The following is a 14113-nucleotide window of genomic DNA, read 5'->3' as shown; positions in this document are numbered from 1 at the left end:
GTCGTCCAAGTACCGGAAGTAAAGCAGAGGTTTGATGGTGAGTTTGTGGAAAGCTCCAGTTTCCTCCCAATGGGCCAGGTAGATGTCTGCGTATGATGGGGAATACTTCCGGCCCATAGCACACCCACAAAGCTGGAGATAGTGTTTATTGTTAAAGGTGAAGTCATTTCTGGTAAGTGTGAGATGGAGTAACTGTAAAATTTGGCTGTCAGGTCTGGATGGGTCTGGGTGTTTATCAAAAATGTGTTTTATTGCAGCGAGGCCAAGTGGTGTTTCTATGTTTGTGTATAATGAGTCTATATCTATTGAAAAAAGTGTGAAAAGAGTGTGTGACCGGGTACCTGGAGGTTTTTTATTTTATTAACAAATTCATATGTATTTTGGATATAGCTAGGGTGAAGTTTAGAAAGTGGGTTAATGAAATGGTCTATGTATTCTGTGATATTGTATGATTCTGATCCGCAGTCACTTACTATTGGTCTGCCGACCGGAACAACAAAGGGGACCGTCCAAGTCACAGGAGGCTTGTGGATTTTAGGGAGGAGGTAAAAGAGGCGAGGCCTGGGCTCATCCGGACCGTCCAGGTATTTCTTCTGTTTAAGGTTAATGTATTTGTTTTGATAAAGGTTGTCTGTAATGTCCTTGATAAGTGTTTGTGTTTCTAACTGTAATGGGTGAGTGAGTGGTCTGTAATATGTGGTGTAATTTAATTGTCTGTTGGCTTCTAAAATGTAGTTGTTTTTATCCTGTATGACTATTTGGCCCCCTTTGTCTGCTGATTTTATGACTATGTATTTGTTATTACCCAATGTTTTAATAATGTCTTTGTGTTCCTGACTAATGTTGGGTGTTTTGTGTGGTAAGGGGCGCCAATGTGTGAGTGCTTGGTTGTTTTTATTGATTAATTGTGCAATTTGTGGTGTTATTTTGTGTCTATGTGTGGTTCCCAGTAGGACGGTCCGGTAAAGAGCACAGGCTCCCGCTTCTGCGTTCCCTGAAAATGGTCCAGAAGTTTCAGCCTCCTGTGAAAGGTGTGTAGGTCCCCCCGGAGCTCCGGCCGGGTGGGAGGTTTTGGTGTTGGAATAAAGGTGAGTCCCTTTTCCAGTATCTCCAGCTGTGTGGGCGTAAGGGAGAAAACAGCAGAAATTGAGTGAATTGTTTGAGTGAATGGGGGTTGTATTATGACAGTTTGTCCCCCTTAGTAGTTTAATTGTTGTTTCCAGTACTTGAACAACATCTCGGCCGTGTCTGCAGTCCAATGTATGTTGTCTCTGGCTGTTTGAAAAAGAAGGGGATTAATTTCTGCAAGAAAGGTGTATTTTGAAGTTATTGTTTCATTAAGAGTGGTTAGTAGTGCCTGTTGGCGTCTGTTCAACCTGGTGGAGAAGTTTATTACAGGGATATAAATGGTGGCGTTAGGAAAGGTAGTATGACCAGTTTTTACCATCTGCTGTAGCTGTTTAAGTATGGTAGTCTGTTCGTGTTCTGATAGGCAGTTGTTGAGTCCAAAAGAGAGTATGACATGTTGTGTGTCTGTTTGTGGCTGTAGTTTCTTTAAAATGGCTGTTATGTGATGGAAAGTTGCTCCGGGGTAACTGTCAACCTGTATGTCTGGATCTGTGAAAGATGGAATACGTGAGAGGTTGGAGTCCCCAAGAAAGAGGGTCGACTTCCGCACCTCCAACGACCAGTCCTGTATTTTTCTGAAAGTGCGTGGATGTGTGTGTGGTTCCGGGTGCCCTGGGGAGCCAGGTGTTGCCGCAGAATCCCTGTTTGGGATGGAGGTGGATAGTGTGTGTGTGTGTGTGTGTGTGTGTGTGTGTGTGTGTGTGTGTGTGTGTGTGTGTGTGTGTGGACAGCTTTAGGGGCCAAAATGCTGGACCCCACAACTTTAAAGGGCTGTTTGAGGGTTAAGACTTGGTTTTAGGATTAGGGTTAGAATTAGATTATGGTTAGGGTGAGGGTAAGGGTTAAGGTTAGGCATTTAGTTGTGATGGCTAAGGTTAGGGTAAGGGGCTAGGGAATGCATTATGTCAATGACGGGTCCCCACAAAGATAGTGAGACGCACTATGTATGTGTGTGTGTGTGTGTGTGTTTATGGTAAAGAAGGAACATAATGGCACAGAGGAAGACGATACATCAAGCTTTGATAGACCCACAATACTTGTTAGTACATTCATCATTGATTTCTTGACAATAAGAAAAATAGAGAATATTGTCAGCCTTATCCTTTAATCCTTGATGTATACTGACCCAAAAACAGAGTGGAGATACTTAACATTTGTGCAGATTTTTGCACTAAATGTATCCTGCTGTTTAAAAATGTTTAATTTTATTAATCTGTGAAGCTGCTGTTGGATTTTAAGTCATTTTCTAAGCGATCCATCCACTGTGGGATGTGGAAGAATTTTGTCTGCTGTCATAAATACTGTAATCACATCATGTTCAGGTGACATTACTCTGTTCAATTATGTTGAAATCAAAACACACTGAGTCAAATCACAACAATAAAAGCATTTTACTCCAACTCCTTTGAGAAGTAGTTTTCTCACACACTCAACAACAGTCGCTCACTTTATCCAGTCACAAAAAATATCACGGGAAACCCTTTGTGTCTCTAATTTTAGAGACAGTTGGAGGATTACATGCTCCTCCATAAGTCAAGAGACATTTCAGCCACTTCTCATAAAACCATCTTTAAATCTTTTGGATATTATTAAAAAGAATACTGTTTTGTGCAGCTGAAGCAACCATGTTCTTTAAACTTTTACATCTTGGAGATGCAAGCTTTTCAACAGTGTTATGTGTGTAAAATCTGCTACATGTGGGTTTACTAAAATGAAATGACCCCAGGTTACTCAGATCTTACCTGAAATCAGTATGCACAATTACTGTAGAGACTAAAGTTCATCCCATTTAAAGAAGTAAAGTGTTGTAAATGTTGTGCCAAGACACAGGGGAGTGCGTAATGATTGATCAACCCACAACTTCTTCAAAAAATATTTCTATGCTGTGTGGAGTGTTGCTTAAAGGATGTACACATTGTGACACCTATCATCTCCTATCTATTGTTTAGTTTATGTTGAAAGGCAGACTAATACCATCTCAAATTATGTTTTTACTCAGAAACTCAAAGAGGAAGTTTCATCATCACCTGCACTGGCCAGATACAGCAGAGCGTGCGCCCCATGTACTAAGGCTCAGTCTTTGATGCAGCGGCTGCAGGTTCGATTCCTGTGGCCCTTTGCTGCATGTCATTTACCCTCTCTCCAGGGGCGGTTCCAGGATTTTTTAAGTGGGGTGGCACAGGGGGGACCAATAATTAAGGGGGGGTGGGACATTTTATTATAATACAGCATAGAAAATCTCCTTGGAAATATAGAAACAACATATTCTGCTTTAAAAAAAAGAAGTGACTGTACTCTGATCCAATTGAAATCACAATAGTCAGATTGACAGCACTCTATAGCTCAATGGATTTCAGGGGGGGGGGGGCTGTGCCACCCTGTGCCATCCTGTGCCCCCCTTCCAGCCCCGCCCTTGCCTCTCTCTCCACTTTCACATCTTCAGCTGTCCTGAGTAATAAAGGCCTAAAATGGCCAAAAAAATCATCTTAAAAATATATATATTCCTATGCTGTGTGGAGTGTTGCTTAAAGCATGTACCCATTCTGCCACCCATGATCTCATATATATTGTTTGGTTTATTTTGAGAGGCTGTGTTGACTAATGCCATTTCAAAAGATGTTTTTACTCAGAAACTCAAGGAGGAAGTTTCATCATCAGCTGCACCGGCCGGACACAGAAAGTCTCAGAGATCATCGGCTGTCTCCAGAGAACGCACAGAGAATGGCTCGACTGGAATTAATCCTCATTTTTGTGCTTCAGTTTGAAGGTAATTGCTCCGATTTTATTTCATTATTTATTTTTAATATTATTATCTTTTTACAAAATGTAGACTTTCCCTATTATCATTATAGCCTGAACCAATTAAACCAGCACACGAAACAAAAATCAATATGTGTCAATGTCAATAACATAACAACAATAAGTTGTTTTGAAATTAGATCATGTATTGTATAGTGGTTGGCAGGCATTATTTGTAGATATAAACAGCATCCATATCAGTGGGGTATACTTCCTCTTCTGCAATGTAACCATAACAACCCTCTCCTGTCTTTCTTACGCCAAATCACTTATTTACCATATGCACTTATTTGCTTACTTGCAAAGAAGTATTGCTCTGATGCTCATATGTGTAGGCTATATAAAATATGCTCGTATAGCCAGAAGAATGTTAGCTTAGCTTAGCATAAAGACTGGAAACAGGTGAAAACAGCTAGACTGTTCAAATGGAACTAACTCCCCCTACCGGCATCTCTTTCTTTTATTTATTTAATCCACACAGATTAAACAGTGAGGTTACCAGGCAACCAGCAGTTTATTGTGGTTAACTGTATGTTTCAGCAAATAAAAATCTTTGAAAATAGAAAATCGTCAAAACATTTACTGTATTCAGATAATTGAATGTATAAATTGTCACTAACAAATTTTTTTTCCTTTTCTGTCCATCAGGCATCAGTGGAAGAGAACCCTTTCTCTATAAGAGACCTGGACAAGAAGTCATTCTGTCCTGTACCACTGAATCATCCCCCCCCCAACATGCTCCAACGTTACATGGTTTTACGACAAAGATCGAGTTCAGCCAATCGCTGAGGTCTGGAATGGAAATGTTAGAGAGAACTCAGCCCGAGCTGCCAGGCTGAGTGTGAACACTGACTGCTCTTTGGTCATTAACAACATCACTGCTGAGGATGCTGGTCAATACGGCTGTCGGCAGGGGGAAGACGCTAATACAGATGTAGATACATATCTAAGTGTTCTGACAAGTGAGTATCATTTCCATAAAAATCTCAAAAGGAAATTCTACTTTTGGGACATGCTTTTTTGGGGACAAAATGTGTGCCGAGCTCAGCCTCATTCCAGCTGAACACCCTTTTCCTGTCACTTGTTGAAATATTACTGAAAGGGTTTGAGTCCATTTGGTTCAGTCCACCTTCACACTTTGTTTTAACTCAGTAAAACAAGGAATAGAAACATAGAAAAGAAACTGATCCAGATCTTGTAGTAAAGTCGCTGACTGTAAGATGAAACATGTTTATGCTGAGTCAGCAGTTATCAGGGGAGGCTGTGACTCAGGAGCTATGTGTGAATGGGGACTGTAGTGTGTAAAGTGCTTTGAGTGTTTAAGACTAGAAAAGCGCAATATAAATAAACGCAATCCATTTACCATCACTTGTTTTCTCTCAGTCTCTCCATCTCCACCAGACGCTGATCCAAAGAGGGACGGTCAAGTCACATTAGAGTGCTCTCTGATTAGAATAAGAGACCAACCTTGTCTAGAGAACAGCATCCGCTGGGTGGATGAGACAGGAGCTGAGCTGCTTGGTGAAGGTGATGGGTACCGTGTCCTCCAACAGACGGACTGTGTCTCTCGTCTGACTGTGAAGCGTCAGAGTGGCCACAACAGGAAGTACACCTGCCAGCTTGTTGATAAGCAGAAGAATGTAAAGATAGAGGCTGACTACACACCTGACTTCAACGGTAGGAATCAGAATAAAAATCAAAATTTAAACACCTGACCTTACAGGAGAGATAACACATAATCAGACAGAAACATCTAACCCAGGGAAGAGAATATGCAGCCGACCAGATACAAAGCTTCAGAGACAAAGTGTCACGTTTAAAAGATTCTAACATTGTGGTTTTCATGTCCTTGGATTAAAGGTATAGTAGGTGATGTTAATCCAAAACACTTTTTTTCAAATTCGGTGACTATCTCCCCACGGTCACCTAGGTCTCTATTTTCTGAGTGCTCTGAAAAAAAACAAAAACAGGTGTTAATCCACAGCCCTGGCTGTGTAAATAGAAAACAAACCAGACTGATCTAATAAAGTGGCATATGTATGACACGCCAATACGTATGCCGTTTTTGCATGTCATCAAGATGCATAATCGCTTTTTAGTGTGTTTATCAACGCCGTTCGGCCGCCATTGACCTACATTACATGTGAATTTTCGCCATAGCGAGTAGTATGAAAAGGCGTAAGTCCGCAGAAACACAGGAACACAGGACTTACAGCGTAGACATACACGTGGGTAGCTCAAAATCGCCATCATACCATTTGGCTTTAGGCAAGTGCCGTGTACGTTTACGCAAAGTCATGATGCCATGTTGAAACAAGCCACAAAGCGCTATTCCCGCCAATCGGCAACAGGTGGCGACATTTTTTTTTGGGGGGCATTTTCGGCCTTTATTTTGACAGGACAGCTGAAGACATGACACTTTAGGTTGTAGCCTATTTCTATTTCTTTGGCAGTTGAGTTCACATATCAACAATTTTTGCACAGCCTCACTTACTGCACCTTAAAGCTACATTGTGTAAGAATTTCTCCCATCTAGTTGTGAAATTGTACATGACAACCAACTACATAATACTTTCTAGCCCCCGCCATTCCTACTTCTACGGTAGCCGAACCCGAAATTAGCGTTCCTTCCAGTGTAATCAGAGTTGTACGTTATTTTGGTTCCATTTAATTGCTAACATTAGCTATCAGGTTCCCAAACATATGCAAGCTAATGTTATTAAAGCATCAGTGCTAACGTTATTCTGTATATTGAACGAGATTAATAGTGTAAGGCAGTGTTTATAGTGTAGGAGAGAAGCAAAACAGAGGTTTGTGTTTTTAATATATTTCTCTGAGCAGTATGAACAATGTCAATTAAACCAAAATGAGCTCTTAGTATCTCAATGTTTACACGCCGCTGTTCTAGCTGTAGCTAGTCTGTGTTCTTTTTCATCATTGACGTGAGGAAAACTATCATAGACGTCGTTCTAGCGTTATGCACAACCATGCTATATTTAGCCATGCAAGTAGTAACTATAAAACTTGGAATTTACACAAATAGGCAGAATTACCTGTTGAGAAGAAAGCGGGCAATCGGTGTCCCTTTTAAAATCCTTGCTCCTCATGAGTTGAGTTGAGTTGAAATGTCTTAATTGTCCCCAAGGGGCAATTTGGTTCACAACATGTAGCCAACACATAAACATTAGCACAAAAAAGCACATAAAACCTAACATAGTAAATAGATAAAAACATAAATACACATGTACACTACACTTAAAAATATGACAAATATATGCTGTGAAATGGGCAGGGATGGCAGATGACCTATAGTTTATTGAGAAACCCAACAGCTGATGGTACAAATGATCTCAGGTATCTGTTAGACCGGGCACGTTTTTGAAGGTATACCTCCTTCCTGATGGTAGGAGGCAAAACTCAGAGTGTAGTGGGTGAGTGGTGTTAGCCAAAATGGCCATTGCCCTCTTTTTGGCTCTGGCCTCATACAATGGTCAGTGCCAATTATTTTCTGAGATATGTTTAAAATTTTTCCCAGTCTGTTCTTGTTGGTTACACTCAAATTGCCAAACCAGCAGATCATGGCAAAGGTTAAGATTGACTCAACAAAAGATGAGAAAAACGTTGTCAGAAGTGATCTGTTAACATTAAACCCCTTCAGCTTTCTTAAAAAAAACAGTCTCTTTCCATCTTGGAAAAGCCACTCCAATATTAACTTTGGTTTTGTTACTTTGCCTGTCACGTTGTCATTTTAATTCTCATTTTAACTTCCTTGCGACTCAGTTACATGTCCTCGAGAATAGGCGCAACAGGCTTTCAAATCTGCCGAGCAGTGAGTCGCAAGTAATCTTCTCTCCCTCCCTTCCTGGCATTCGTCACAGTCAGTGCGACTGACTGAAAAGCGTGAAAGGCGGAGGTTTGTCCCTCTTTGGCTAATGTATTTTAAAGATGGAGGCGCTACGTGGCTGCCGTCATTCGCGCGAGTCGCTCGCATGTATTCTGAATGATTCTAAATGGCAGGATCTACGTGTACGAGAATACTTTGATTAGTTGGTGGAAGTAATTACAAATGAATGAGCACATATTTGTGAAGGAAAAAAGTTTTTTTTGCTAAGAATCAACTAAAAAACTTACACAATGGAACTTTAAACTATTATATCTTATTTATGAACTGATGTGTGTTGAACAGATCCCACAGGTGTGTCTCCTCTGAGCTACGTCATGTTGGCTGTACGTGTTGCCGGACTGATCCTCATGGTTGGCATCACCGTTCTTGTCATCAGAAACAAAAGTGAGAAAAAATTCAGATCATAATTTAGTAGAAGTGTTAATATGAAATCATACATTCAGAATCTTAATGCTACTTTTTATTATTCTTTTCCCAGGGAACACAAAACCACTTGAAAATGACAATAATGTGAGTTAAAAGTTTTTTATGTGAGTCTGTTGTTACTACTGTGACTCAGAGGCTGCAGTCTCTCTGGTTCGTTCCCTTGAAACAGTTTTTCAGGATCTCATGTGTGGTGTTGTATTTCACAGGTGAATGATGGCGCCGACGTCCAGTATGAAAACGTGGAAGCACGTCCTGCTGCTGCTCGACCGCAGTGATCGACAACTTCAGATCATCAGAAAGTCAAATACCATCAGTCATTATATACATGTGATCAAAGCTTTCAGTTTAAATGATTGGTTTATATTTAGGATGCAAATAGCTCGCTCTTTGTACGCCTCAAGTACTGCAAATATATCCTGTGGTGGAAGAAGTATTCAGATCATTAACTTAAGTAAAAGTACTAATACCACACTGTAAAAATACTCTGTTACAAGTAAATGTCCTGCATTGGAAATGTTACTGAAGTAAAAGTATGTAAGTATAATCAGGAAAATGTACTTAAAGTATTAAAAGTAAAAGTACTCAATGCAGTCAGAGACTAGCAGGTGGACGTAGCATTTAGCAGCTAGCTGAAGCATTTAGCAGGTAGCTGAAGCATTTAGCAGGTAGCTGGAGCATTTAGCAGCTAAAGAGACATATTTTCTTGGGAGTTGGTAGAGACCAAAAACAGATCTAAAAGAAAAGTGTATGTTGAACTTACATTCATCAGGGGGACACAACTTGAATGAAATGGTCTATTGGATGCGTAATACAGAAGGCAATATTTGTTTTTTAAGATATATATATATATATATATATATATATATATTTAAAGGATTATTAGGAACACCCTACTAATACCGTGTTTGACCCCCTTTCGCCTTCAGAACTGCCTTAATTCTTGGTGGCATTGATTCAACAAGGTGCTGGAAGCATTCTTTAGAAATGTCGGCCCATATTGATAGGATAGCATCTTGCAGTTGATGGAGATTCGTGGGATGCACATCCAGGGCACGAAGCTCCGTTCCACCACATCCTAAAGATGTTCTATTGGGTTGAGATCTGGTGACTGTGGGGGCCATTTTAGGACAGTGAACTCATTGTCATGTTCAAGAAACCAATTTGAAATGATCCGAGCTTTGTGACATGGTGCATTATCCTGCTGGAAGTAGCCATCAGAGGATGGGTACATGGTGGTCATAAAGGGATGGACATGGTCAGAAACAATGCTCATGTAGGCTGTGGCATTTAAACGATGCCCAATTGGTACTAAGGTGCCTAAAGTGTGCCAAGAAAACATCCCCCACACCATTACACCACCACCACCAGCCTGCCCAGTGGTAACAAGGCATGACAGCACCATGTTCTCATTCTGTTTACGCCAAATTCTGACTCTACCATCTGTATGGCTCAAAAGAAATCGAGACTCCTCAGACCAGGCAACATTTTTACAGTCTTCAACTGTCCGATTTTGGTGAGCTCGTGCAAATTGTAGCCTCATGTTCCTATTTTTAGTGGAGATGAGTGGTACCCGGTGGGGTCTTCTGCTGGTGTAGCCCATCCGCCTCAAGTTTGTTCAGGTTGTGGCTTCACAAATGCTTTGCTGCATACCTCGGTTGTAATGAGTGGTTATTTGAGTCAAAGTTGATCTTCGATCAGCTGGAATCAGTCGGACAATTCTCATCTGACCTCTAGCATCAACAAGGCATTTTCGACCCTCCAGGACTGCAGCATCCTGGATGTTTTTCCTTTTTCCGACCATTCTTTGTAAACCCTAGAAATGGTTGTGCGTGAAAACCCCAGTAACTGAGCAGATTGTGAAATACTCAAACCAGCTCGTCTGGCACCAACAACCAGGCAACGCTCAAAGTTGTTTATATCGCCTTTCTTTCCCATTCTGACATTCAGTTTGGAGTTCAGGAGATAGTCTAGACCTGGACCACACCCCTAAATGCATATATATGCTTTTATAATATGTCAGATGTATTTTTCAGCTTGTTAGAGTTTTATTTCTGTCTTGAAGAAACCAAATAAATTGATTAATTGAGCTTTAAATGATTTTGAATAATTGTCTGACAACATGCTTTTTATCAGAATACAGCATTAAAAATCTGCTTAGAAATATTAGAAATATTGGATAGAATAGAACATAATGCAATTCAGCTAAATCATCATTATTTCACTTGTTTTCAATTAGAAAAAATTGTATATCTGAATACAATACACATTTTCTACAGGCTCAGTCTGCCTTTAAAAAATTCCAGTGCTAGTTCCGTGGCATCAGAATTTTGGATGGTCGTCATGGAAACATTAATTGGTCATGTGACAAGGGCTGGAAGATTGGCAGAACAGGCAGCCAAGTGACAGTACTTTGATCCAATGGAAATCACAATAGTTAGATTGACAGCACTCTAGCCCAATGGATTTGGGGGGGGGATCATAATATTTCAGGGGGGGCAGGTGCCACCCCCCTGCCCCCCTTCTAGCCTCGCCCCTGCAACCCATTCCCCAAAAGAGGTAAAAAAATAACTGTACATGTTACTCAAAACATGTCTATATCGTTCTTACCTGTAAATGTATGTTTCCCAACAAATTCAGACACCCCTCTAGTGGAACATACCATCTTAACTGGTCCAGAATTCAGCTGCCCGCATCATAACCCAAACCCCCTCCATCCACCACATCACTCCTGTCCTCCAACAGCTCCACTGGCTCCCGGTCCAGTTCCGTATCCAATTCAAAGTCCTCCTGTTTACTTTCAAGTTGATCCACAACCTCGCCCCCCCCCCCCAATTTAGTCTGATCTCCTCCTGGTTCCCACTCCCTCCTGCTCCCTCAGATCCTCTTCCTCCATACACCTGTCTGTCCCCTCCGCCCTTCTCACCACCATGGGGAGCAGAGCGTTCAGCCACTAAAATTGCATCTCAAAGCGCATCTGTTTAAAACTGCCTATTCCACTTGATTTATTATATAATTATTTTTTTTTGCTGCTGTTAAATGTCTTATGTATCCCTGTATGGTTCCTTGAGCCGAGAAAGCCTTTAAATAAAATGTAATATTATTATTATTAACCTTGAGGTGCATGTCTTTCTCCGTGAAATAAAGCTGCATTCAAGTTCTGGAAATGTCGACATCTGTAAACGATCTGACGGAAAACCGTAACAGAAAATAAAGTCTACTTCTGCTACACAAATTGTTGCATAATAAAAACACCAGAATTCAGGAAGTTAAGGGTCTGACGATCAAATGTTGGTGGGGGAGTTATTATCCCACGCCCTTACACAGCTGTATCCTTTGCAGAAGTATTTTCAGCACCTGTGACGTATAAAAGAGGCGTGACACACAGCTGGAACATAGAAACTATCAGCTGTGCCACAACGTCATATTTACTTGATGTCAGTCTTGTATAAAGTACTTGAAAGCAATACTTGAGTAAAAGTATGTTACCAGAAAATTACTTTGGTAGAAGTTAAAGTCACCTTTTAGAATATTACTTGAGTAAAAGTCTTAAAGTATCTGATACTAACTGTGCTTAAGTATCAAAAGTAATTTTCTGATATTACATTTACTTAAGTATTAGAAGTAAAAGTAAAAAAAGAACTTTGATTATGAACTTTATGGCCAAAGGTGTGTAACGTTATCTTCATCACTGCTGTCGTCGAGGTGGTCATCGTCTGTTACCGTGGCGGCAGAGCCTGCACAAGGTGCTTCCATGACACTAACACAGTCATTCTGCTTCCTCCTCTTCTTCTTCTTCTTCTTCTTTAGTTTTGCCCTATGGTTGTTTTTTTTGCCGCTGGGCAACAAACAGACATTAGGTCACCAACTGGAATGGAGAGTGCATTATCTTTGCAATTTAGGAGCAATGATTCCCCAAACCTGCTTATTTCCAGTGTAACAAATTTCTTCTGATTTTATTTTGTAATAAGGAGTAACAAGATGCTGAGGGGAAATGTAGTGGAGTAAAAGTATATATTTTTTTAGGAAATGTAGTGGCGTAAATTTAAAAGTTTCCAGAAATATACAGTAAATAACGGCAGCTCTGAAACAGGGATGTCTGACTTTGCTGAAGGCCTGTTGCCTCATCGCCTGTTCCTGTATCCTCGCGTGTCTTCCTCGCCTCCTCCGCTCAAAATAAATGTCAGCTGGGAGGGGGGGCTAAGACGCGAGGAGAGGAGGCGAGGATGTACAAACTGAGAAATGAGAGGAGTTATTATTGTAATGCTGTTGTTGTATGTTACCTCCTCTTTTGATCACCACCAAAATGACATGTTAATAACATTTTCCATTACTCAGTACTCTGAGGAAATGCATCGATCAATAGAAATAAAAGTTAGAGTTTTATTTAAGTGGAAACACTGCTAATGTTATATAAACTAGGATAGATTGATCATGTTTTTGTTGTTTTTGTTTTTTTTAAATTTCAGGCTAATAGAAAACAAATAGATCTTTTAGATGATACCAAAATGCACAATCACCCTACCATAAAAGGTTTAACATTTTATTTCTCTGTAATTTTGTGCACAGAAGTGATGCAATTTTAACTCTCTGGGGCTTACAACAGGCTGGTTGGTGGGTGAGGCTATTTCTCAACTCATTTCTTTCTAAATTAGCTCAAGTTGACCAAAAAGAGGAAACAGATTGCATACAGATCAGCAGCAGAGGAGAACAGTCTCACACGACGTCTTGTCTGCTGACAGAGAATGGACGCCAAACGTCTACTGGAATTAATCCTTATTTTAGTGCTTCACTTTCAAGGTAAACCTCTGTTTTCTTATTTAAATGTTAATCATAATTTAACAGAAATGTGAGGCTTTTATTACTGTTAAATAAAGGCCAATGTGACAAACTGCTACCAGGAACAAGCCGCTATGTTCCTGCCTTAGTGTGAGTAAAAAACAGGATTGAAATTATGAGTCGTGAGTTTATTTTTTTAGATAGATTCTGAATTTATATATATATTTTTTTATATATATATATATATATATATATATATAGTATATTGTGTTCAGTGTGTGCAGATGTCAAGGACAGAAAAGTTAACACAAGAAATGATCAAAGCTTGTACACTATCTTTTTAAACTCCACCAATGTAAAATATAAATATTCATGTTTTACCCATCTGATAGGAATATTTATGTATTTACATTATTAATTGATACAGTTAGTGCACAGAGTAACACAAGACACAGAGACAATAACATCAGATTTAATTTGATCTCAACCTCTGCTTATTGTTGGTGTTTTTCTTATGGTTTTAACAGGATAATTAAGTTGTATATATTTCCCAAAGAGCCTATGATTCACTAATTAACTGAGACATAAATGAAAAAGACTGTCTCCATGCAGATACTCATATGTGTCATATCTTACAGAACGTGTGTTCTTTTTCTCTCCATCAGGCATCAGTGGAAGAGAACCCTTTCTCTATAAGAGACCTGGAGAAGAAGCCGTTCTGTCCTGTACCACTGAATCATCCTCCCCCCCAACATGCTCCATGGTTACATGGCTTTACAACAGAGATCAGGATCAGACTCTCACTGAGGTCTGGAATGGAGAAGTTATAGAGATCTCAGCCCGAGCTGCCAGGCTGAGTGTGAACACTGACTGCTCTTTGGTCATTAACAACATCACTGCTGAGGATGCTGGTCAATACGGCTGTCGGCAGGGGGGAGACACTAATACAGATGTATATACATTTCTAAGTGTTCTGACAAGTGAGTATCATTTCCATAAAAAACTCAAAAGGAAATTCTACTTTTGGGACATGCTTTTTTGGGGACAAAATGTGTGCCGAGCTCAGCCTCATTCCAGCTG

General features: G+C 40.1%; 1 protein-coding gene across 1 annotated transcript in view; it reads left to right on the top strand.

Moving 5' to 3' along the window:
- The first annotated feature begins 670 nt into the window (after positions 1-670).
- LOC120546438 overlaps positions 671-14113 on the top strand; it is a 46498-nt gene continuing 33055 nt past the window's right edge. The window contains exons 1-6 of the mRNA XM_039781364.1: positions 671-674; positions 954-1031; positions 1627-1709; positions 4576-4635; positions 5226-5604; positions 13699-14013. Of these exons, the coding sequence (XP_039637298.1) occupies positions 671-674; positions 954-1031; positions 1627-1709; positions 4576-4635; positions 5226-5604; positions 13699-14013 (919 nt within the window). The remainder of the gene's footprint in view (positions 675-953; positions 1032-1626; positions 1710-4575; positions 4636-5225; positions 5605-13698; positions 14014-14113) is intronic.

Source organism: Perca fluviatilis, chromosome 18 (assembly GCF_010015445.1).
Source record: "Perca fluviatilis chromosome 18, GENO_Pfluv_1.0, whole genome shotgun sequence".
NCBI classification, from domain to species: domain Eukaryota; kingdom Metazoa; phylum Chordata; class Actinopteri; order Perciformes; family Percidae; genus Perca; species Perca fluviatilis.
This window is presented reverse-complemented; position numbering and strand designations above follow the sequence as displayed.